Below are 26,159 nucleotides of genomic sequence, written 5' to 3' on the forward strand. Positions count from 1 at the left end.
TTAGCTTGGACGAACTTTGAAAATCCTCAAATTTTAAAAAGGCAAAGTAAATTTTTCTCCACCTGCTAAATTATTGGACTTTTTGCGTGAGACTGTCACTCAAGTTTTCTAAAGTGTTTACTTTGAGTTTACATTAAACCTTTCCCACGTGAAAAGTACAGATATTAGCAGAATATTCACTAAGTAAAATGAAAATATTACCTGGTTTCTAAGGCACACCATTAGTTATACCATCTAAGGTGGGATTTATTTGATGAACTGCATTAGCTCTCAGAACATTTGCTGCAACTCAGGTAGAAAGAGGCAAGTATTCAATAATATGTTAGTCTATTGTCAAGAAAGATATTTCAACTAAAATATGTCAATCCTCGCACCTGAAATCACTTAGACATTACTGATGTGACATTTGGAAGAGTTTCTGTATAGAAGGTTTTTCAGACTGACATACAATGTTCAGTGCTTTAGAGGGTTGGGTAAACTCAGTTCTCTTTTGTTCAACAATGACTCATCTCCACTGCATAAAGCTTGGTCTCCAGTTCCACTATCCAATGCCTGCCTTACATTAAGTTGTACTTCGTTGGTACCACATAAAGTAATTACATTATAAAAGGCCTCTAGATCACTAGGTTCAAATGTAATAGCTGGTTTTGTTAATGTTCCAGGGGCAAGAGAACCCTCTCCAATAATTCTCAGGTTGATAAATTTGATTTTCCACGTATTTTCCACAAAAGGGCAGCGTATGAGTCCAAAAATTTGTTCAAAAATGCCCAAACAAGTGTTCCCTCGGTGGACAGTCCCAGCAACTCCAACCATAACCAGACCATGGGGAGAAGAGGCACATTTCAGTCCATGGGAATCTAGGTTGGGACTGAGAAAAAGATACTCTTCTTTCACTAGTGACAGCAGACGAAGGCTCACAATTTCTGCTCCATAGTAGTCTATCACATTTTGTTCAGAGGTGTTGTAATAAAACCTAAGCTTGACATCGTGCCAGAAGTGCTGTGGCCCCCACTCATCTTGAGGTGGTCCCAGAAAAGGATTCTGAGAATTAAGAAGTTCAAAGAACCAGTGACAGAATTCTTCTCCTAATCGACGAAAATCAACTTTTTCAGCTTTTTTATCTTCTTTTTCCTGCTGATTAAGATAAATAAAATATAAAATATAACCAATATCAGTTCTCATATCTTTTTTCTATCTAGTCTGTTGAGAGCTAAGTTTTCATATACTGAGTACAGAAGAAGCTAAATGAACTACAAGTTAACTCACTGAACCCATCAAGCAAACTGTTTTTCCAAAAAGGGGAAAAATCATTTTAGAATTTCCCAGCTTAAACATCGGAAAATTCAGCAAAGAAATTAAGGTTTAACAAAGTCTCTTAAAATTATCAGCATGAACAGTCAACAGTGATTTATGTAAGTATTTCTCGATTGTGGCAGTGGTTTCACAATGTCTGTCAAAACCTTCATACTATATGCTTTAAATGGATACACTTTGTTGCATATAAACTATACTAAAATAAAGTTGGCAACAAATAAGCATTTTTTACTATCTTTAAACAGAGTTCTAATACGACTGAAATACATTACTTATGATTGGCATTAATTTTATACTGTTATTTTTCTTTTTTACAAAGGGAAATGTTATTACAAAAATATACCTGATAAGCTTCTATTTTATTCATCTATGTGAACAGATGTGACTATTGCAGAGTACAGAACCTCATTTTGATGGTAAGAAATCTTTTATTGACAGAGCACCCATGATTGAATGTGTTTGGCTCTGTGTTTGGCACTTATGGACTATTTCCTTCTATTTTCACAAGCTAATGACATAGATACTATCATTATTATGCCTGTGAAAGTAAACAGGGCTCAGTAAAGTCAAGTGACTTGCTCAAGTTCACACCTAGCATACGGCAGACCCTGTTTGAAACCACATCTGTGTGATTTCAGAGTCAACATTCTCTTTAGCACATTAAAAAAGTTCTTAGAAGAGCGTTTCCCAATGTGAAAGCAAATGCCTCTCACTGAAAAACCTCACTAATTCAAAGTATGTAGTTTAAAATATGCAAATTCATGGAAGGGGCTTCTGGAGTGGGTGGCAAATTTCTGTTTCCTAACCAGCGTGGTCATTACAAATGTTTTTGCCTTATGGACATTTATTAAGCTATATGTTTGATTTGGAAAGGGGGGTGTCTTTCTGTGCTTTACTTAAAAAATAAAAAAATAAAATTTGCAAATTACCTAAAGTTCATAAATCAACATTTAAATATTCACACAATATCTAAAATGTCCAGTGGCTACAAAGAAATAGGAACAGACAATGTCAGCTGGAGGAAATTATTACAAGAGGATTTTTTCTAGCTTAAAAAAAAAAATCTAATGTAAAAATTATTAAAGTTTCTCTCATGGAATTTTTACAATTTAACACCAATTTAATACCAAGAAAGTCTTCAAAATGAGACAGGGCTTACAACAGCATTCTTTTTAAGTGGACAAGAATATTACAGAGAACTAGAAGCTAAATTAACATTAAATTGATCCTGCAGTCTATCCACTCTCTTTACAAATCCAATAGTACTCGTTTGATAAAGTGATAAAAACAGTCTTTTCCTCACAAATCAATACAGCATTTTATTTACATTATTAAACGTCAAAGATATTTTCTTTCTTTTAGGTGCTTTACTGGTCTTCCCTTAGGATGCAAAGGATATGGAGTAAAGCTAAATTATAAAAGCCAAAATATTATTAGCCGTGTTTCCACAGATCTAGAATTATCTAAAGAGTTTAGACAGAACTATGATTTAGGGTGTTACTATAAGATCTATTTTACCTGTTGAAATAGTCTAACGTCCTCTGTCTTAACTGGCTCTGGTGTTTCCTTCAGTTTCAGATGTAACTGCTTTTTCCAGTAATCCTTTGCATGCTGAATAAGATTGTGCTTTTCAGTAGCTGGAGGTACAATAACCCCCTGTGTTGCCAAGTACTTAAATATGACTTCTCGGTGGACTTTCTTACGCCTCAAAAGTTCTTCTACACTTTGACTGTACATTAATATTGCACGAATAGCATCTAGAAGGAAATTATAAAGATTAGTAGAAAATCATAAGTCACTTGTAAATCTGTCCAGGGTCAGCAGAAACCCTATCAAATAACATTTATAAATTCTTGTCATGGCATTACTCCTTTTGCATGAGATGGTAATTTTTAAAAACCAGGAAGTGGGTTGTCAGATTTTGGGTTTAAAAAAATTTTTCTTTATGTTTTAAACTTCCCTACCTAAACTTACTTACCTCTTTCTTTCACTTCTCATAAGACAGTAAAAGTTTTGCATTTTCTTTTAAAGAATGACACGTTTTAAGAAAAAAATTTGAGCCAGAGAAAAAATTTTTTTCTAAGAAGGACAATGGACCTAAATTCATTTATAATCCCTAACAAAGGTAAAATTACAGTATTTTAGATGTGCAAGGACTTTTAAACTCCTTACTTTATAGACAATGAAATATAAGGATGTATGAGGTATCAACAATTATGCTTCTAAGAAGTGGCAGAACTAAGAATTGTACTTTTTTAGTTTAAAAAATGTTATATTAAACAACATATCAAAGATTATTTTTTTAACATGAAGAATACAGAATAGTAAAGAAATGAACTCCTGTGTACACACCACATAGCTTAAGACATAAGATATTACTAGTATCTTTGAGGTCCTCATTTTAACCCTCCCTACTTAATACTATTCCCTCCCTACTCACCCACCTTAGAGGTAGCTGCTATCCTAAACGTTGTTTATCATTCCCTTGCTTTTGTTTATAGTTGTACAGTGTAACAATGAACTCCTAAACAATACAGTTTGGTTTTTTTAAACACTCTATAAATCCAGTCCATATACATATATATAGTGTCTTTCATACTCAGCTTTTCACTTAATGTTTCTGACATTAATCTGTGGATATATGTAGCTCTAGATAATTTTTTCACTGTTAATTCATTTAACTGTACCACAGTAAATTAAATGACTACATCACAAAGTATCTATCCTTCTGTTTAGATTTTTACTGGGTGTGTCCAATTATAAACACCATCACTTTGAACATTTTCATAAATGTCTCCCAGTGCACAGAAGGGCAAGCAGCATGAGGATCACATGGGAGCTTGTTAGAAATGCTGAATTTCTGGGCTCACACCAAAACTACTGAATCAGAATCTACGTTTTCAGAAGATCCCTGAGGGACTGATTCACAGGCACATTCAAGTTTGAAAAGCGCAGGTCCAGAATATGAGCCCAGAAGTAAGCAAATAATTCCATTTAGGAGATGATGTCAAACTTGTTTTCCAAAGTTCTAATCTACACTCCTTCAATAATTGTCAAATTATTGACATTACAGAGCTGCTTTGCATGATCACCACGTTTAGTTTTTTGCCCACCTGGTAGATAGGAAAACCACTGTGTGTTTTGGTTTCCATTTCATTGCTTTTTAAAGAGATTATCTTTTCATAATAAATAAACAAAGAGGTTATCTTTTCATATGCTTATTACTTATTTTCTTTCTCTCTGAGAAGTATCTCTCCAAATCATTTAACATTTCTGTGTAGGGAAGTTTCTTTTTATTTGCTTTTAGACCCACCACCAATTAAATCCAACATTTTTATCTATTACAATTTTAAACTTACACTCACAAGGACTGTTAGGTGGTGATTAGCATGTGAAATATATAAATGCTTAAGAACTATATTCAGTCTAAAACTATTTAAATTCTAAATTCTTAGGAATTTTTTCTTTAATGTTTGAAGAAACATTAAAGTTTGAAGTTTCAAATGAACGATTTTCTTAAGTGGCAAAAATGTAAATCCAATTTAAAAGCAGAGAAATAACAGATTATGCGTTTGTAGTTATTTAAGTCATGATAACACAGGAATCTGGAGTTTTCACATTTTAAAGTAAAATTCGGCAAATTTAAAGTAAGACTGTCCAGATGATATGCCAAGTGAAATAAACACATAGGCTTCTTGATTACATTTTTATACGGAGCAGCTACAATCAGGCTGAATATTAATAACCCTTTAAATCTACTCTACCGAAATGTTTATTTGGCTCTGAAAGTAATGTATTCCTACTACACAAAAATCATCTCAGAAAAAAATTAGATCCGAAAAGAGACATGGATTCAAACTACCTACTTTCTTATTACAGTAGTTGTTTTACCTACAAGGCTGAAAGTGTTTATGATACCCTCTCCGAAGCCAGAAGAAAAAAACCTGAGCAGCAGCTGGCTCCTCAGCTCAGCCGAAACTGAAAATGAGAAACACCCCGGCTCCCCGGAAATTCTGTAAAGACTATTCACGTACTCTAAATTCTCGAAAAACTAAGCATTTGCCCATACATCCAGCTTTCCAGTGCCACTACCTCCCCCGGGGATCTGGCGCTTCAGGGCTGCCTGAGGGTGCGCGGTGGCTCCCAGGGTGCGGAGCGGCGGCGGCCAGGGCTCTCCAGAGTTCCCAGTACCGTCGGGCCCCGTTGCGGGGCGAGGTCTTGCACTTCCTATGCTCCTACGTTCTGGCAACCTGGGGCCCGAGTGAGGCTTTGCGAGGGGCGTCCGCTCTTGGGGAGAAAAGTCAACAGTTACCTTGGCGGTCCTCAGGCTGCACCAGGCGGTTGGTGATGGTGTCGCACAGGGCCATGATATCATCGTTGTCTAGTAGGCCGAGCAGGTTACGACAGCCCTCCATCTCTGGATAGCTGAGCCCCGACATCTCGACCCCCAAAAGGGGGGGGAGAGGACGACAGTAACGTCGTCCCTTCAGGCCCACCAGGCCGCCGCCTTGACAACATACACCGGAAGTGCCTTGTCTGTTGTTCGCCGCCAAAGGGCCTCGGGTATTCCAAACCCCTGGGCGGAAGTGATTGCCAACAAGGTCAATCAGGAAATACGGTGCCCCGACTTGTCGTTCCGGGCTGGACAGGACGGAGGGGAATCCGACGGATCTCACTTTAGGGACGTAACCGCGTTTGCACCGAGAACAGCGATCTTCATAAAGGACCTGGTTCCGGAAAGCGAAGCCCTGAAGTCTCAGGAGTCCAGCCTCCAAAAATGCGCCTGGGAGGGCTGCGCAGGTGCAGGTGCGTGGAAAGCGGGTGGCGGTCCCTGCGCACAGCAAGCTCCCGTGATGCCGCGGGGCCGGCCAATGGAGGCGTCTGCTCCCCGCCCGTGGGCCTGACCCCCGGGAGCGCTTGAACGTCGTCTGCGGCCAGTTCTGAGTTGGGTGCACCTGTAGTTTGATATTTTTAAATTACGTAGTACAGTGTTAAAATAATTCTGATTTAATCAGCATTAGACTATGAAAAGTTAAAAAAAAAAAAGTCACCTATCCTATGCCATACCTTCTTGCTTTCGTCTCTAACAATTTGGGATCGGCTGTTAAGCTTGCATCCCGGTCCTCGCCGGCTTGGTTTTAGACGATGCTGCATCGCGAGCAATTTAGGGTTGGGGACTCTGGAAGCCAGATCACCAGGGCTTTACTCCCCCAGTCGCTAACTGTGACCGTGGACATGCTTTTTAGCGTTTTTGTCCCTCAGTTTCCTATCTCGAAATGGACCTAGTAAAGTTAAGTACCTCATAGGGTTGCGGGGGCGGGGTGAAGGACAGTGCCTGGCACCCAGAAAGAAGTCAGTGCATGTTAGCTGCTACTGTTCGTGTGGCAGCAACTCGTATTCACCAATGGGAATGTCATGCTCTGCTCGACCGAGTACGATGAGGAATCAGACTTAAACACATTGTCACTTGCCTTTTAGCCTCTTCCACATTTTAGGCATATTTTAGATTTGTTAACATTTAATTAGGGTATTGCCATTTTGTAGCTGAAATATACATGTCTGCAGATGCAGGTGAGCAAATTTAACGTTTTAAAAATTATCACAGCTAAATACCAGTTATAAAATAAACTGTAAATGTAGCGTAGGCATTCAAAGCATGGTTATACTACTTTGCCAGTGGATGTTATTTGGGGTATCATTTATTCAACAGATAAATATCCTTCATTTTTCATTAAGTATTCATGAGTGCCTCCTATGCTAGGTATTGAAGATTCAGAGAAATGACACAGACCCTCCTTCAAGGATGTTTTGAGAGTGCTGCAAGTAAAGAGCTGGCAAGTGCTCACCATGCTGGTGTGGGACTATATAGAAGGCATACCCAAACTTTTCTTTCATTCATTCCTTCATTTACAAAGGGAGGGGGAGTATTTATTGAGCACCTATTTGCCAGACATTGTTGTGTTGGGAACAAATACAATTTCTTTGGAGTTTTCAGTCTAGTGAGATGAAATAGACAAACATATGAGAAACTATATACTGTGCCAGGAAATGCTATGGAGAAAAATAAAAGGAGAGGGATGGAGTGGATGTTGCTATTTTATACAGACTGTCAAGAAAGACTTCTCTAAGTAATATTGAAAGAAAGACCTGAGGAGAGTGAGCGAAGCACAGAAGAGTGTTGTAGCAAGAAATAACAGTGGAGGTTCCAAGGAAGAAGCAGAGTGCTTGGCATGTAGGAAGGAGGCCAGAGCAGCCTGTTCAAGGAGGAGGCAGTGAGGTTAGAGCTGCAGTCAGGATTGATCTAGAGCAGGGTTTCTCAGTCGAGGCACTATTAACATTTTGGGCAGGGTTTGTTTGGGGGCTTGTTTGGGGGCTGCTCTATGCATTGTAGGATGTTTAACAGCATCCCTTGCCTCTACCCCCTAGATGCCAGTAGCACCTCCTCCAAGTTGTGGCTACCAAAAATATCTCCCAATTTGCCAAATGTCCCTGGGGGACAAAATCACCCCCAATTTAGAACCACTGATACAGAACCACCTGTCCAAAAGTACTTTGAGATCATGAAAATGTTCCGTATCTGTGTTGTTCAGTACAGTAACCATCAGCCACATGTAGCTGTTGAGCAGCTGTAATGTGGCTAGTACGACCAAGGAACCAAATTTTAAGTTTTATTTGAATTTTAGTTAAATTTTAATAGCCATATGTGGCCAGTGGCTACCGTATTGGATATTGCAGATCTAGAGCCCTGAAGGCCATCGTGACGACTTTGTCTCTTTTACCTGTCTTCATTTGTTATTTTCTCAGTCTCTTACTCCAGACTAGTCACAGTGCTATTTGACTGGGCCCCATGCTGTTTGTTCCTTAAACTTGCCTCTTGCTTTTATTTATTTACTTGAGAGACAGAGCAAGCAAGAGCGAGAGCAGGAGTGGCAGGGAAGGGCAGAGGGAGAGGGAGAAGCAGACTCCTCTGAGCAGGGAGCCTAAGAACACGGGGCTCTGTCCCAGGACCTTAGGATCATGACCTGAGGCAGACACAGACGCTTAACTGACTGAGCCACCCAGGCACCCCCCAAAATTTAGCATTTCTAAGTTCTTACGTGATGTCAATTTTGCTGCTCCAGGGACCACACTGTAAGAATCACTGCTAATAGAAGAAAATGAAACATCAGTCACCTACTCCTACCAGATTTCATCCTTTGTCTCTGAAATCACTGATCGCCCGGCAAGTCTGAATCTCTGTTTGGATATATTAGAGCCACTCATGCTCTGTATTTGCAGGGAAACCTGCATGGCAGAATGAAAACTGCATGGCATTATGGTTTTAGGAGGACACATCTGATTTTTCAATCCCACCTCTCCTGTGTGACTTCAGTCAAGTTATTTAATGTTTTTGAGCCTTGGTTTCTAAAACGCAGTGTTCATCATATCTGTCTTTGAGTTGTTTTAACAATTAGGGGTCACATATATAAATTAGCTATACATAGTAATTTAGTAAAACAAGAGACATTTCTTCTCCAGTGTGTAGCACTCATAAATAAGGCATGAACCTCTCTCCCACTTTTAGTTTTAACTCCATGTAATATTGGATTGCTGCTCCATTTCACATCTTCATATATAGCCAAAACTTCTGACCCTTTTATTAGTTGATTCTTGAAACCAGTATGGAATTCATATTAAGCTCTGAAAAGCAACCTCATTTGTTTATCTTGGAAGCATACTTAGTAATATTTTATTGATTTCCAGAATTCCTCAAGTCTCAGAAAAGAAAAATGAAAAGTCTAGATAACTCTAATACCTTTATCTAAATACCTCAATACATTTAATAGTTTAAAATCATCTGACCAAAAGTATAGACTGAGAATTCCAGATCTCAGCTCTAGAATGCTTCAGTTAACTTTCTCAGTATTTTTCAAAGCATGTTTGCAGTATGTGCAAATCACTGCACATAGCACCGTCCTTTCATTTGCATTGCTATCATCGCATCAAACAGGGTCTTTTTCTACTTCAGCCCTCTTTTTTTTCTAGTTGCAAATTATAGCAAAAGGTGTAGGGGGTTTTCCTTTGTCAACCAAAAAAGTAGGAGCCCTCATGCCCAAGGACCTCACTTTTAGCTACAGATTAATTGGTTTACATGTTTTCCCACTGAAATGCTTTATAGGAAGTCATCTTCATCAATATTTACACCTTATTTCAAAATGACTTCCCAGTGTTTGTTTTTATTTTGAGTTCCACCAGATGCTCTTCATCTTTGAAAATTTACCAACAGAGATAAATCCATCCACTGTCTTTCATTTAGAGACTTCTGGTATTTGTGTACCTACTAAGTTTGCAGAGGGTACCCAAAATAACTTTAATACCAGTATTCTGTCAAGTTGTAATTCCTGTAATGTGGACGTTAGTTAAAATAATGTCTAAATGTTTTATGTAAACTAGATTTTTCTATTTTAAAATGTTTTAAAAAATTAATAATCTGAATATGGTAATATTAACTGAAATAATTCATTCTCTTAAGAGACATAATAGAAATTATTAACTACATACCTTAAGCCTAATTCCTTTTGAAGCAGTGTGCTACATAAAACTGAACACTTCATTACCAACAAGGACAATGTTTTATTGAACAAGTCTATGTACAGTACAAAAAATTTCTTGAAATGAGACGCTATTGTTGAATTATTGCAGTTCAATGGCTCAGTTTTAATTTGTACTCTTATAAAATGCAAAGTAAAATAATTTAATGTTCAACAAGGAAGCACAAATTTCCTTTCTTGCTGAATCTGTAATATCTTTCACATATTAACAATTCCAAAATGCATATGCAGCATTTAGGCATTCTGAAAAGGTGTTTTACAGTACCAAATAAATTAAAAGATAAACACTATCATCCCTTTTAGGTTTTTCATCCATACAACAGTTTAAACCAAACATGAAAGGAGTACGGCTGAACCTTCAAGTGTGATTTGAAAAGAATCACAAGTTCAATGTTATAAGTTATCTACTCATTATATAATCGGTGGTTTAAAAAAATGAATATGGCTAAAGCCCAAAGTACCAGTGTCCTTGTCCACGGAGATCCCTCTTTTCTGTAATATCTGAGCAGCAAAAATTCAGATTTGCTATTTTCTTGACCTTACTGAAACAGCAGAAAGTTTATAGTTAATATTTTGATGAAATTTTTATTAAAAAAAATGAAAGTTGGTCCATGTAAGATAAGCACATCCTCAAAATAGAAGGAATAGAAAGTAAAAGAGAAGAATCTGAGGAATAAGAAAGCTTCCTTTTCTTCTGACTCCCAAATTAGAACTGTTGGAAGTTTCTGCACCCCACAAAAGCAAAGTGATGTCAGCTTATGTTTTATAAGACATAAATAATGAAATGTACACATACTTTCAATAGCAATTATTTGAGAAGTATATAGAGGTTTAGAACAGCATGGCCAAATAAATTTTTATAAAACATACCTTGATTTAATTATATATAAACCGATTTGATCTAAGTGTTTCAGAAACAGTTTTCCCCTAGCAACACAAAAGTAGAAATAAAACCTCAAATTAAAGACAAAATTAACAAGTGGATTATGTTTAAAACATCTTGGTATGAACTGCAGAATGAATGAAAATAATTTGCAGACATGGATTTGTCAAGAGATACAACTTATAAAAATAAAAAGTTAAAAAATGTGATAAAATGTTAAGCTGTAATTTTAAACTTCTGGAAAATGTACAAAGCAGAAATTATATTTCAAAAAAACTTCATTGTCCAAATGAACTAGTTTCCAAACACTCTTCATTACATGATGTATTTTATACTGAACTGAAAAGAACTCAAGTATTATATTTTCAGTATCAGGATGTACAGAAAATGGTTTTTTTGTTTGTTTTTTGAGTTGACCCTAATGGATTTAAAAAGCTGACTGAGTTGTGTTTACTTATGTTATTTAAATGTAAATTCCACAGCCTAATGTAGGCTACACAAATAAAACAAAAACCTTAATCTGATGGAAATGGACTCGTGACTATCAATTGCATAGTAGTGAATGAATAAATAAACTAATAAAATTGGGCAATTTTTTTTTTTGGAGATCTTTCATGACTTAGAAATCCTGATTTAATAAGGTCTGGATGCTACCTTGGAAGAAATGTTCCCTTCCGTAGTGACTGCATTCAAGAAGCTTAATATCCAAAATTTTGTAATCGTAGAATCCAGTAGGATTATCTGCTTTGAACAAAAATGTATCAGTTGGAATAACTGGAATATTTGGTTGACAATGGTACATTAGTAGCTCCATTTTTTAAGAATTTGCCTTTGCATTTTTGTTCATTTTATCCCTGCTATAGATTAACACACTAACAGGTAAAAGAAGGTCTTTAAGCTTCCTCTTTTAGAGAATGTACAAGTGGAACATATCTGAGAGGGTATTTTAAAAAACATTTTGGGTTTTAACAATTCATTTGCCTAGTAAGTTAAAATCTTCCTTAGGAAAATTACTGGTCATCAAGGAAAATAAAAGCATCAATATATCTTAACTGTGTTCCTGCTGTGCAAATTTTTGTGTAAATATTTCCTTTTATATATAAAAATTACTATTCAGACCAAATTCGTCACTAATAAATAAGAAAGCGTGAGTAGTATGGCTTATTTTAGAATTAACTCTCCTAACTGAATAAAACCAATGAATTCTTGACCTGATTTTAGCTGACATATTTTTTTACAGCCAGTTATTTTTATAGGACTGTACTTAGATAACTCACATTAATGTCTAAAAGGACCTTACTATGAATCATCAAGCAATGTCCTAACACTACTCTATATACAAATAGAAATATCCCAGTGTGCTTATACCATTATTCACATTGAGTTATTTGCAATTCAGTGTTTTCCTTCAATTATATAGCCTTTATGGTCTTAGATTCCTCCCATCTCTCCCCAAAGTTACTGATGGTACTACTTCTATTTGACACTGCTGCCTTTAAATACCATTGGTATTACAAAAATGGAAAGTGGAAGGTTCTATTAAGAGCTTATTAGCAAAGTGTTGTTTTGTTTCCTTTTGTTTTTTAATTTTCAGTGCTGGCATAACATTCATTGAACTCTGTCCTGTCTAATCAATCATCTTGGAAACAAGTTACAATCTTTTATGGATAGCATGGTGATAAATCAAGTTTTATTTTCATGTATCAGTTTCTAAATTATAATAAACCAAATACCAATAGTTCTTTAAACCATGTTTGAAGAGAAGGGAGGACATAATCTGATTATGCATGACAAGAAAACAAATCTCATTTGTAGAATACTTTAAGTTGTTTATTGTAAACCAACCCCCCCCCTTTTTTATAATGGATTAACTTTTCCCTTTCTGTAAGGCCATAGCTGGTTTTTCTTTCTGACTAGTTGCCTGAACATGTTTCTCACATAGGTGAAACTGAACATGCTGCATTCATAGTCATCAGCTTTTTAAAAAATGTGGTTTTCTGGATAACTGGTACTTTGGGAGTTCTGTAATAACCCTTTTGGAGTCTAAACCAGCACATCTCCTCTCTGAGTTCATTCTAGAAAATGTGCTTTGTCTTTATCTTTAGTAATCCAAGACCGCTTGAAAATTAAGGCCATCAGGAAAATAGCAAACTGATGATGCAATTTCTTGCAGTGCTTTTTTCACACTACTGCTTGATCGACAGATCTTTCTGAAACATTTTTATCAGGCACCTGTAAAACAGAACATGTCTGTTAATTCAAATTTTATAGTTCAACTGGAATTCTAAGTCAGATTCCTGTTTATACTCTTACTCATTCAAAAAATATTGATATTAGTAGAAAGGCAAGATCTTCTTTTGCTCAATTTTGTCTTTCAATTATTTTCTGGTTCTTTTTCACTTCTGTTTCTGTAAAAGCAGCTCAACTTCACTTGGTTTGTATTCTGGGATGCAAATGAAAAACATGTCCATCACAATTACTTTGTTTTTAAACCTTTTATTACATGAAATTTGGGATGAAGAAATGCCTCAGACACAGTGAATGAGTATGATCAAAGAGTATGAAAAACCGTGTCCAAGTTCTGACTTCCACAAGTTCATAGGCTATACCTATGCAAATTACTTAACTTGTGAAATATCAGTTTGATCTATAAAACAGGAGTAGTAACATCACCTAATAGCGTCTATATGGATTAAAAGAAATAATGTATGGGGTGGTGCTTTATTATCTGTGCTATACAAATGTTAACTTTCTTAACCTCATAAAGATCTATGGCATTTTCTATTTCTACAGATACACCTATTGAGAAGATAGAAGACTTACTTTCATCATCTGAATCAAATCCAAAGAGTGTCTGACATTTCTTTTGTGCAAGGTGAGCCTCAAGTGCTTCTGCATTACAGTAGGTGGTCAGGCATTTGCCACATCTTAATCTTTTCATGGATTTTTTACAAACGTTATCTTGATCAGAACAGGCATCTACTCTGTCAGTCAGAAATTTTCTGCGTTTTGGCATACTAAGGTACCGTTCATCAAGGTAACTGGGAGGCAGTGGTCTGACATATGGCTTTGTTAAAATTAAGCCATATGAAGTATGTTCACTCGTCAGATTTGGTTTGGAAGGTGCCTGAGATACTGGCAGGGTATTATGTTCTTGTGGTACAACACTGGGTAAAACAGAACCGTTTTCTGTCCTGATTCTATTTGTATCAACTTTCAAAGCAGGATCTGACGAAACTAACGGTGTCTGCTCTGTTCCACTGTGTCCATTGACTAAATCACTAACACTACAATTATTTTCAGAATTTGGCTCTATGTCAGGCATCTTTTGGTCTGTCAAGCTTATATCAGAAACAGTGTCATCAGAATGTTCATTTCCATTCTGAACTAAACCATCTGTTTTCTTTTCCATACTTTCTGTACATGTCTTTGGTTCTGTGGAATCTTTCCTTGATTTGCTAGTAGAAACTGGCAGACTAATAGTTTGTTTCTCATTACTAGATGAGTCTTTTTCCTGATGATTAGGATTTGAGTCCGTAAGAACATCCCAAAGAATTGTTTCACTTGGTTGTGCAGATGATTCTGGTGTTTTACTTAAATAGTGCTGAGCCTCATGTTCATATAGCAGAGGAAGATCTTCAAAAAGCTCGTGGCATTCTGGAAAACTACACTGAGCTTGAAATATCCTGTGACTTTTTGTGTGCTGAGCAAGCTGGAAGGGCAACTTAAACGACTCATTGCAATTAAAATGCAAACAAAAGTACACATTTGGATAGCTGTGTCTATTAAGGTGATCTATAAAATGTTGGGAATCTTCAAATTGCCGTTGACAGAATTTGCATTTTCCTTTGCTCCACTTCATGACTGTTTGCCGCACGTTTAAGTCAGTTGGATGTACAGTCCTAGCGTGTTTATTTAGAAATCCAATTCTCTTAAATATTCTGACACAACCAAGAGCAGGACACTTAAAGTTTCCTTCTTGATCTGTGGCATATATGTCTTTTGGATGGCACACAGTTCCATTGATTTTATGAAGTACTGAAGTTTCTTGATTCAGGTCATAATCATCGTCTTCGTAATCACCTTCTTCATCCTCTTCCTCCTCATAGTCATCCTCACATACAGGCAAAGGCTCTGAGACATTATTTAAAGAAGTATCAGGACTTCCATTTTCAATCATGTTTTCGATAACATCTTCCGATACACTTACAGGAATTTCAATGAATTCAGCCACATGTGCAGGGATGACTTCTTTGTTTTCATCACTGGAAGCAGTAATTGTCTCTATTGCCAAATCTTTATTACCAGAATTTCCATTTTCAAATGAAATGAAAGTATCAGAACAATTTATTTCTTCCAAAGCAGGGATTTCCTGATCCTCCTGTTGAGCTGCAGCAATTTGCTGTCTTTGTATTTTCTTAACATGATTCTTTAAATGCTTCTGCATAAGTCCTCTGTTTCTAAATTTCCTACCACATATTACACATGAAAAACTACCCTTTTTCTGATGAGCCTGGGCATGCCTTACGATGTGACCACCTAGAAATTCCTTGTTACATAACATACACCGGTGCCTTGGGACGTTGTGATCTACTTTGGAAACATTAAGAGCCATAAGATTTTTCTTTGTATTAATGTGACCCTTAGGTTGCACTCTAGATACATCATCAGGATCAAGCTCTCCAGTGCTCTGGTCTGTAAGAGAGTCCAGCCCTTCATCTAAACCTCGCTGTTCCACTGCCTTTTTTAGATTACCTATAGAATTTTCCAGTGTACTTTCATTTAGAAATCTAACTGCTGATTTATCACTCAATAATGCTACACAGTTTTTCTTAATCATTACGAAGTTCCAGAATTCGGGATCAAAAAACAATCCCTTTTTCAAAATTGGAAGTAATTCAAAACGAACACGATTTTGAACACTGCTTGTGCCTTCGTTATATTCCTCATCTGGACGTTTGTAAAGCTCTTCAACAGTATGATAAGCTTCCAAGGAGCGCTCAAGAAAAAATATTGAGAGTGCACAAATCCTGAGGATCTCCAAATCATTTGGCAAAAAATGTGCAATTGTTTTATAAATTAAACATTTAGTTTTGGGATCATCATGAAGATCTAGCTGTAGAGCACAACCACATATTTCAACACAAATTTGTAGGCCATCTTCTTCAACCTGGAAAAGGAAAAATATTACTACTAAATACCTTTGTAAAAAAAACTAATATACTTTTATCATTTTAAAATACAACTCTCTGGGATGTCTGGGTGGCTTAGTCGGTTAAGCATCTGCCTTTGCCTCAGGTCATATTCTTAGGGTGCTGGGATCGAGCCCCACATCAGACTCCTTGCTCAGCGGGGAGAGCCTGTTTCTCCCCCTGCCTGCTGCTCTCCTCCTGCTTGTGCTCTCTTTCTCTCTCTCTCTGATAAATAAATAAATAAAATCTTTAAAAAATAAATAAATAAATGAAATACAACTCTGAAATGAAAGCTGAATAGACATAGTATTTCAGATGTGCAGTTTTCCTCAACAGGTAGCCTTGTTTAACTCTTTTTTAATATATAAGTAAATCTTTCTTTTTTAACTTGAGAATAATCTGGAAGAGACAACATTTTAGCTTCCAATTCATTTAATTTTCAAATTTGAAAATTCCTACTAACCATAATACAAAATGCCTCATAACTTATGGTGATTAAGGTTTCTTACAAATCCAGCCCAATTTATTTTAGGTACCAATCTTACATTCTGAGGCAGAAGGTTAAAGTAAATATATTTAAAGCATTTATCAATTTTAACATTTATCAATGTTAAAAAAAGAACTATATTTTTTAAAAAAACTGCTTACAGAAACTCATAAATCTGCACTAAAAATATTACTTATTAAGTAATATTATTTATCCAAGTAAGAGGAAAAGTGTGGCCCACATGAAGAGGGCAATTACAATCTTTCCAAATCTAATAAAAATCAGAATAATGAACCTACTTGAAAATTATCTGAAAATTATTCAAGCTTTGAAACTTTTTTGATGACTCAAAGATAACTGCACTTGGGAATTTACTGTCCACCCACCTTAACTCAAATAATAAACAGATTTGGAATGATATAAATGCTTGTTTGAATAGAAAAAGACACAATAATAATGTCTTTAAAAGTGTGTGTGCGTGTGTGTGTGTGTGCGCGCGCGTGCGTGTGTACTGCCTGCATCTGGTATACTATAGATGACAGGGAGGAACACTACCTTGCCAGCCTCATGTCTTCATCGTCTCTTACACACTGTGTAACCCTATTTAATTACTTACAGTTCTACAAGCAGACCTTAATTTTGCATATCATAATCCCACTTTATCTAGCTAGTAAATTCCTATTTCTTATTCATTTGCTAAGAATCAGTTTTTTTTTTTTTTTTAAGATTTTATTTATTTATTTGACAGAGATAGAGACAGTCAGCGAGAGAGGAAACACAAGCAGGGCGAGTAGGAGAGGAAGAAGCAGGCTCATAACGGAGGAGCCTGATGTGGGGCTCGATCCCATAACGCGGGGATCACGCCCTGAGCCGAAGGCAAACGCTTAACCGCTGTGCCACCCAGGCGCCCCTGCTAAGAATCAGTTTTACCCTGAAAGTTTTTCTCCCCATTCATTCTGGCCCCAGCCCTGGGGCAGAGTTAAACATTCTCTATTCTTTCCACTGAGAATAGTTATACTTATTTATAAAAACCACATACATAATTGTTTTGTAACTGTGTATACCCTACCCCCTGACTTTGAATTTTTAAATCACAAAGACAGTATCTCATTTTTTGTATCCTCCTATCATTAGCATAGAAGTCGGCATATAGTGACCTTTGAATAAATGTTTGCAAATGTGAATGGGAGCAGGTCTATTCTATTGACTTTAGCTTCCTCCTGTAAATCCATCATTTCAGCTTGGAATCCTTTTCTGAATTCAAATTTCTTATTTCTGATTATCTGTTATAATTAGATATTTCCATCTAGATTTTCCAGATAGTGAATTCAAAATTCACTGCTTCAAGAACAGAATTCCTTCTCTTTCTCCTAAGTTCTATCTACATCCTCTGTCTTAACTCACGAAATTATCATGTACCCAGTTGCCCAAATCTGAAAATTTTAAGATTGTCACAAAATGTAACAGGCTACTTCCTTACCTGAAATCCTTCAACAATTCTAGTATATTTATAGGCTGAAGCTCTAATTTTCAGTGCAGCATGCAAGGCCCTGAAGGATTTCCAACAACCACCCCCCACTCCACAACTTCCTGCAGTCTCTCTGATTAGCCTCATCTCCCACACACCTCCCCACATTCCTCCTACCCTATTAATGCTGATAGAGAGTTGTGAGAAAAACAAGTAATACAATGAGGCAAAAATGCTCTGAAAAGCACAAAATCCTCTACATGTTAGTATTATCCTCCTCTATCATTCAAAACCCAGCTGAAAGCATCTTCCTCTGTGAAGCCTTTACAGATATGCCATCTGTAATGTCTCATTCTTCTGAACTCACACAGCATTGTTTGTGCCTCTTTTCACAGTCCTGGGCATATAAATGATCTATTCTATCAGTAAAGATGTTTTTAGCAGAGTATAAAGAGTTAAGCACATTTTTAATATTTATTTCATCTTTGTATTTTTCCTCTTATATTCTCAGGTTGACTAGATGTGAAAATAAGAAAGCTTTATGATAACTGGATGACCTTCACCTATATTGAAAAATTTCTATAACAAAAAATCTTTCAACTTGTGGTGCAAATAAGAATCCTATGTAAAAAACATATATGGATACATTTTATTTTTTTTAAGTTTTATAGGTGATTCTATGCACTTCAAATGTTGAAAAGGATTCTATAGCATAGTTTGGTTTCTTTTCCCTTTTTGATGTGCGTAGAGGTTAACTTTGACAATGCATCTGAATGACATTTCACTATTTAATAATGAAGCCATGAATGCAGTTAGTAAAATAAATAGGAAATTTATAAAATTCTCTGAGTACAATGCTGCTAACTTTATATCATAGAGATATAATCACTACATGGTCATATATCTAATGAGTGACAGATACTGTGATAAATGCATAAATATATAAGAAAAATTAAAATATATTATTTAATGGATGCCTCCTGTATATTTAAAAGTAACCCATATAAAGATTCAGCTAAATGGAACTACCTAAAATGTAGGATAGCTTTATCTTTCTTACCTTTGTATTCAAAGTTCTGTTAATATTTGAGGGTGAAAAAATTAAAGGATCTGTAGGATCCCATTTCATGTCAATGTAAGAGTCATGTGCAACTGTACCCACTTTTAAGTGACCCATGAAGACCTTACTTCAAAACTATTTTTAAAAACAGGTAATGGATTTCACTATTACTTTAAATACTCTAAAAATTTGTCAGGTTTCAAAAATGCTTCAAAATTCATTGTTCCTTTTTACCTGAATACCAGACTTAAAACTATGAACTATATTTTTCTGTAAAAGTGAGCAGGTATTACCTATAGATATACAAAATTCATTTGCAAATAACTTAAGATTCTACAAACATAATATATGGAGAATGTGGCCTTAAAATCCTCCTTCCCTTCAAATAAATTTTATCATAAAAGATTCACGTTTTGGTGAAGTATCATTTAAACTTAATTTAAAATTGAGGGATAAAGGTATCCTATTTACCTCATCTTTAATGATTTTCATGAAAGGAAATATGACTCTCACATTAGTTGCTGTTCTTAAAAGCTGGTAGCATTGATCTACAAAAACTTGTTTTGAAGGATTAGACTTAAGCTGAAGTTTACTCCATATGAAAATCAACTCCCTGTAAATGAGAAAAAAAGAGAAATATCAAAAATACAGTTTATTCAAATACAGATATTAGCTCTCTTTTACTGATTCTCTAAGTACCCTGGCTGGGGTGTATACAAAGTGGGCATTAATGGATATTACGTTAACCTCTGAGCTACTTCTGCTGTGTGGGACTAAGAGAAGCTGGGGGGAAAAGAGAGATCAGAATCTTACAGTGGTAAGGAATGAGTTCCAATCATATGCTGACAAACCTAAGCACCTCTAGTACATAACAAATTCTAATCCCTATGTATCAATATTAATGATACTACTTTAAAAAAATAAACTTTGGTCCTTAATACCTACTTGTAAATTTAGAAATCAGTTTTGTACACTTTCTGCAAAGAAACCCAAAGTACTATAGGTTAAAAGTGTAAGATATTATAGTACAGATTCTGAAATTTTATGTTTAAGATCATCTGCTTATCCATTAAGATGGAATACTTTTAAACAGACAAGCTATGGACCATTTAAAGTATTTCACAGGTAGATTCTTTTCTAAAACACAGCCAATGTTATTAGACAGACAAGGTGGGTGCAGGGGGTTTTGAGACAAAGGAAATCATAAGATAGAACTGATATATTTAGAAACCACAAATTGTAACTCTTTAAAATGTGTCAAGTGACATAAAGCATCATAATCTAAAAACTATTCAAATAATTGATAAAATTTTTTTAAAGTAATTTACTGAGGATATACTTTGAGCCCAACACATACAGCTATTAAGTCTAAGGACAGCATGACTACTATCATGAAGGTGCCACACAGTCTACTTAGACAATACAGAAAACACAAAAGAAAAAATGATAGCAAGCAGCAGAGAAGAAATAAAACCAAAATTCTACTTCCATTTCCTTCTGGGTATTCATAAGTTACAGTCACAACTCTACTTTTTTTGCATACATAAAAAAGCTCACCAGGTTACACTCCTTGTTCCCAAATCTCTAGCTCTGACTTCTTTCCCAGTTTCCATGCCTGGGTATTTCAATTTAGATTGCTATCACCAGAACCCACTTAGAACGAGTAATACTCCCGCAAAACTGATTATCTTTTCCTAGGTCAGTCAATGACACTAAACATTCCTCAAACCTGTTTGGTTCTAATCTGTTTATTTCCCATAGCCTATGTATTTCAATTACATTTTTGCTCACAACCATACCAGGCTTTCTCAGTGCTACCACCTTAGGTGCTCTAATCTTACATATGTACTTCTACAGGGGTTGCTAAACTGATCTGTTCCCAGACTTTCAAATCATTTCATTCAGTGTATCCCATATGTCATGTAGTATTAATAGCAACAAAAATATGGGTTTTGGGGTCAGAAGGATAGGATTTTAATCCTGTGTACTCTTCGAGGTTAATTAGTTAATGTGCTTTGTTGATTCTCATTTTGTTTATGCTAATTTACTGTACTTGGAAAGTACCTCATTTCTAAGATAAGCTTATCTTCAAAGTCCAATATCAAGTAACTTCTTCCTGAATGCCTTCATAAATACCCCCACACTAAAGTGACAACTACTTCAGAACAGATCTTATCCCTCTGGTTGATTTCATGCCTTTCATATGTTTCCTTGTTGATATTCTGTAGGTCCTGTTCTCCCAACTATTACTACATTGTAAATCTCAATGACACATTATATAGTAGTGGCAAGAACATGTGACTGGGAATAAGAGACTCTCAATAAGACATTATACACTGGTGTGATATTACCCAGTTCACAGTGAGCCACCTTTCTCTGTGAAGTAGCCCTAACTACACAAGGTTGGAACCCCACTGGCCATGTTTCCTCTGTGAACCTCCTCACCATCCTTAAGATATTAAATTAAGGGTAGGCAACTGACCCCAGTTAGGCCAGTCAGAGTCCCTGGAATGTTGTCAACTCTAAACTATGAAGGCTGGAGACTGTTGACATTCTTTCCAGTCTACAACAGGAAAGAATGAAGTAAACTGGCAGAAGAGAGAAATCAGTGTCCCTGGTAGCAGTTTTATTTGGGGACCTATTATATCTCTGCCCCCCCTTTTTTGGTCATACCCCAGTATTTTTTCCATGTACAATACCTTTTCCCTAAACTAATTAGACATAGGATGCTATCACTTGCACATTGACTAGTATAAATCCCAACCCCATTTTGTTACTACCTATGTGGCTTTTATCTCTTTTATCCACAGTTTTCTTACACATAAAAAGAATTGACAAAGGTAAGTAAAAACACCTAGGTGAAATATCTAGTATATACCAATGTTTAATAAATCACTGATTTCCTATATTCTTTCCTTATCTTTATAGTCTTAATAGTACCAAGCAGTGAGATTTATTCAATAAATATTTGGTAGTTAATAAACTGGTAAAAAAAAAAATGTATCCCTAAATGCTAAGAGCATTTAGAAGGAGTCTCTTGAAGAAATATATTAAGGGAAACTTAGACATTAGGGGAATGTATTAAGGGAAACTTAGACATTCTAAGGGGTATTTTATGAACAAAGGGATGAGGTAGAAGGCAAGAAGATTAACTGTTTAGGAAGACATGCCATATCTCTGCAACAGATTTAAAGAGAAAAAAAATGGTAGTTGGAAGTTATGGGAGGTTATTCCATTGCATTCAATTTTATACAGATGAGTGTTTAACATATTAGAAATGTATATATTCTCCAACTTGCTCCAAAGAATAATTTGAGACTCCTAATAGACATCCTTAGGATACAGTATTATTATTATTTTTTATTTTTTGAAGAGAGAGATCTTATTTCCCTTTGTCTCTGTTAAATCAAGATGAAACTTGGTGAACAAAATGTAATCTCAAGATCCTCATAAATTTGCCAGGAAAGGGCTACCAATATGGATTTAAGCTTTCTAGAAAGCAAAGCTAAAATCTCAGGATATGGTTATGAAGCTCTATTTTTGACTGAATTTACAAAAGGGTTCTCAGGTTTCACTTATACAATGGATTTTGAAGGAAAACAAAATACCCTGAAAACAAATGATAGTCTTCTTTGCTTATTAGCAAACACTGTTTATGAAGTTTACATTTTCTTTTCAAACAGAGGGTCCTTTAGAAAACACAGTACCTATATGGTATATAAACACATTTCCCAGGTAACTAACTACTAATAAAATCATCAACAAGTTGCAGAGAATGCAGGCTATAACAAGATCTGCAGCCACCCTTACAACATAGATTTTTTAAATATATATTTGACCTATATACAGTAAGTAGTATTTAATAGTAGAGGCTGTGAGTCAGGCTGCCTGGATATGAATCCTGGCTTCATTATTTTCTAGTTTCATGGCTTAGGCTTAACAGTATCTACCCCATAAGATTATTGGAATAATAAGAGAAGGCATATACAAAATATAGCCTACAGAAAGCACTCAGTAGATTATTAGTAGCTGCTGTTATTATTACTAGTATTTGTTATTAGCAATAGTGAGAGAAATGGGGTTGGTAACTTGATCCACTGGCTTCAGATAGAGCAAAACTGAACTGTGGATCAGGTTCTGTCCACAGAAAGGGGAGATAAGGTTAAGCTGGTTCATAGGGAAGGCCAAAATTAAACAGATGACACAGACCCTAGAGACTGGAAAGAATCCTGCTCTTCAATTACGGTGAAAATCAATCTTTAGAAGCAAGAAAAAAGGACCCCAGCAATTCAGAAATATAGAGGAGAGGTAGAAGAAATAAGAGAGCAGGCAATCAGAACTCCGCCTACTCAGAAGGAAAGATAAAGGAACAGTTAGGCAGCTGGGAGTTGCATACCCAGCTTCTATTCTTAGAGGGTGCCAGTGGCTGGGGGCAGGAAAGACAGGCACTCTTCTGTTTTTAAGGTCCCTCCCTAGAGAGTAAAATGGTTAGCCAAAAGAAGAAAATAAAATATCTTCTTGGTCTTTTTGTTTCTTTGTTTATACTTGAGATTCCAATATACTTATGAGTATATTAAAATGAAAAGGCTAAAGATATCCTGTTTAAATAGCTTAATATAGCCAAAGTCAGAACATTCCTTTCCTCCTTTCCCCACAGGAAAAGATCTACTATAATAGTTATGACTATATTCTGTTTCAGAATAACTACATATCAAGAAATGATAATACCTTAGGGGCACCTGGGTGGCTCAGTCGGTTAAGCGCCCGACTCTTGATTTCGGCCCAAGTCATGATCTCAGGGTTGTGAGACTGAGCCATGGGTTGGCATGGAGTCTGCTTGAGAGTCTCTCTCTCCCTCTCCCTCTGCCCCCCACCTCCCCCTCTCTAAAAAAAAAAAAAAAAAAGAAAGACATGATAATACTTTAAAAACTATTTAAAATTGTATGTCTTACCACTGTCTCTTGATCCCCTCTATTTGAAATTCCAATTTACATGGTAAACTTTTTAACACAAATTTGCAATAATTTAACTAAAAGTATACTCCTCTAGAAGATAAGGCCAGTAGTTTCTAGACCCAGCTCTGCTACTAATTAGCTATTTGTATCTCTGAGTCTGAAAATTTTAATCTATAAAATAAAAATATTAAATGAGTATCATTAAATCCATCAAGCTATTGTTTTAAATATTTAAGAATTTAGGTCCAAGATGGCGACATAGGGAGACCCTGAACTCAGCTTCTCCAGGGACACACCAAATCTATACTCATTTATAGAGCAATTCCTCCTGAAGAACTGAGGACTGACTGAACAACTTCTGCAAACAAAAGATAGGGAGACCACATAGAGAACAGCAAGAAAGATGGAGACACGGTAACAGGGGAACCCCCACTCCCAACGCTGGCACTGCAGTGGGGAGGGGTAGTACTGAGGGTCTGTGAGCAGATTCATCTGTCCTGAGAAGCGCACGCGCGAGCGCGCACACACACACACACACACACACACACACACACACACACACAGAAAGCTGCAGTTTAAAAGGGCAACTAGAATGTAAGGGATCTAGCCCTAGAACTCTGCCAAACGTCAGGGAGACTGCTGGAACTCTCTCTAAGTCAGTGAAGCTGTCAAGCACCACAGTTTACATTCCCCATCCACCTTGACAGTATGGATAGAAGCATAGTCTGGGCACCCTGCTGCCTCAGTAAGCCCTGGTCCTCTACCCATACCAGCCGCAACTGTCCCACTGGCAGCCCTAGTATAGTGCCCACCAGGACACCTGTAGTCAGTGTTCACTATAGCTCTAGACTACTTGACAAGGTAACACAGGCACAAAGCACCCTGAAATACTCCAGGCCCACACTACTTCAGCTCCAGACAACCTGCCAGGGCACACCTGGAGCAGAGCATCCCAGGGCACTGTAGTCCACACTTGCTTCTGCTCTGGCTGCCCCATGAGGGCAACCCCCTACACAGAGTATCCCAGGACACCCCAGCCTGTACCCACTTTATCATCTGCTGTCACCCTCAACACAGGAGAGCCCTGGGACCATCCTGCACCCACTTCAGCTTCAGCTGTTCTGCCAGTGTACCTGCGGTGCAGAGAACCCCAGCACCACCCCAGCCCACATGCACTTCAGCTCTGGCCTTCCCAACAGCATGGCCCCAGTACACAGCGGGCCAGCCACAGCTCTAGCTAGCTTGCCAAAGTCACCAGGCACACACAATCTACACAGGAGATGACCGTACACAAGATCATTCCTTCAAGTGTACAAGTAGCTGTTCCACCTAATTCATAGAAACAAAAACAAAGTGAAGCAAATGAGGAGACAGAAGAATATGCTCCAAATGAAAGAATAAGAAAAAAACCTCAGAAAAAGAGCTAAATGAAACAGAAAAGTGATCCACCTGATAAAGAGTTCAAAGAAATGGTCATAAATATGCTCACCAGACTGGAGAGAAGAGTGGATGAACTCAGTGAGAACTTCATCAAAGAAATAGAAAATATAAAAACCAATCAGAGTTGAAAAGTGCAAAAACTAAAGTGAAAAATACACTAGCGGGAATCAGCAGATTAGTGAATGCAGAAGAGATCAGCAGCCTGAAAGACAGGATAATGGAAAGCACCCAAGCTGAAGAGCAAAAAGAAAAAAGAATTTTAAAAAACGAGGATGGGTTAAGGGATGTCTTAGATAACACCAAGCAAACACACATTTACATTATAGAGGTCCGAGAAGGAGGAGTGAAAGGGGCAGAAAACTTACATGAGGCAATAATAGCTGACAACATCCAGGTTCAGGAGGCACAGAGAGTTTGAAACAAGATGAACCCAAGGAGGTCCACACCACTACACATAATAATTAAAATGTCAAAGAGGAAAGATAAAAAAGTATAGTTCCTTACCCAGAAATACGCAATTAAAAGCTCTGAGAGTAGGCATGAAAACCTGCATTAAATAACAAGCCCTCTGTGTGACTTTATGCTTACTGAAGTTTTTAAAGAGCTACTTGATACTAGAATGACAGATTATAAATTCCTTAAGATTGCTTAATGCATGTACCAATTTATAATTGTGTGTGTATATGGTGGGGTTGAGGAGCGATGGATGGGGTAGAAGAGTACTAAAGTATGCTAGTGTATAGTCTGGGAACTAGTTATGAAAATGACA

The 26,159-nt window shown here is 36.7% G+C and overlaps 2 protein-coding genes and 1 long non-coding RNA gene across 5 annotated transcripts in view; 1 reads left to right on the top strand and 2 right to left on the bottom strand.

The window, feature by feature from the left end:
- Positions 1-557: 557 nt before the first annotated feature.
- On the bottom strand, positions 558-5,904 carry C4H3orf38 (chromosome 4 C3orf38 homolog). Its single transcript, XM_045785620.2, is given in 4 exon segments — positions 558-581; positions 583-1,134; positions 2,833-3,071; positions 5,627-5,904. Coding segments are annotated over 4 exon segments (942 nt in total). The 5' UTR covers positions 5,754-5,904.
- LOC148110262 (uncharacterized) overlaps positions 5,752-26,159 on the top strand; it is a 63,013-nt gene continuing 42,605 nt past the window's right edge. The window contains exons 1-2 of the long non-coding RNA XR_015724234.1: positions 5,752-6,120; positions 13,582-13,663. This is a non-coding gene — a long non-coding RNA (uncharacterized LOC148110262). The remainder of the gene's footprint in view (positions 6,121-13,581; positions 13,664-26,159) is intronic.
- Positions 9,900-26,159, bottom strand: part of ZNF654 (zinc finger protein 654) — an 84,373-nt gene continuing 68,113 nt past the window's right edge. For 2 of the 3 annotated variants that reach the window (XM_045785405.2, XM_045785408.2), the window contains 2 exons: positions 19,467-19,608; positions 13,027-15,958 (listed from right to left, as the gene is read on the bottom strand). In XM_045785405.2, the coding sequence (XP_045641361.2) occupies positions 13,481-15,958; positions 19,467-19,608 (2,620 nt within the window). In that variant the 3' untranslated portion in view covers positions 13,027-13,480. The other variant, XM_045785407.2, reaches the window with a different exon arrangement.

Source organism: Ursus americanus, chromosome 4 (genome assembly GCF_024610735.1).
Source record: "Ursus americanus isolate L20-20 chromosome 4, mUrsAme1.1.p, whole genome shotgun sequence".
Taxonomy (NCBI): domain Eukaryota; kingdom Metazoa; phylum Chordata; class Mammalia; order Carnivora; family Ursidae; genus Ursus; species Ursus americanus.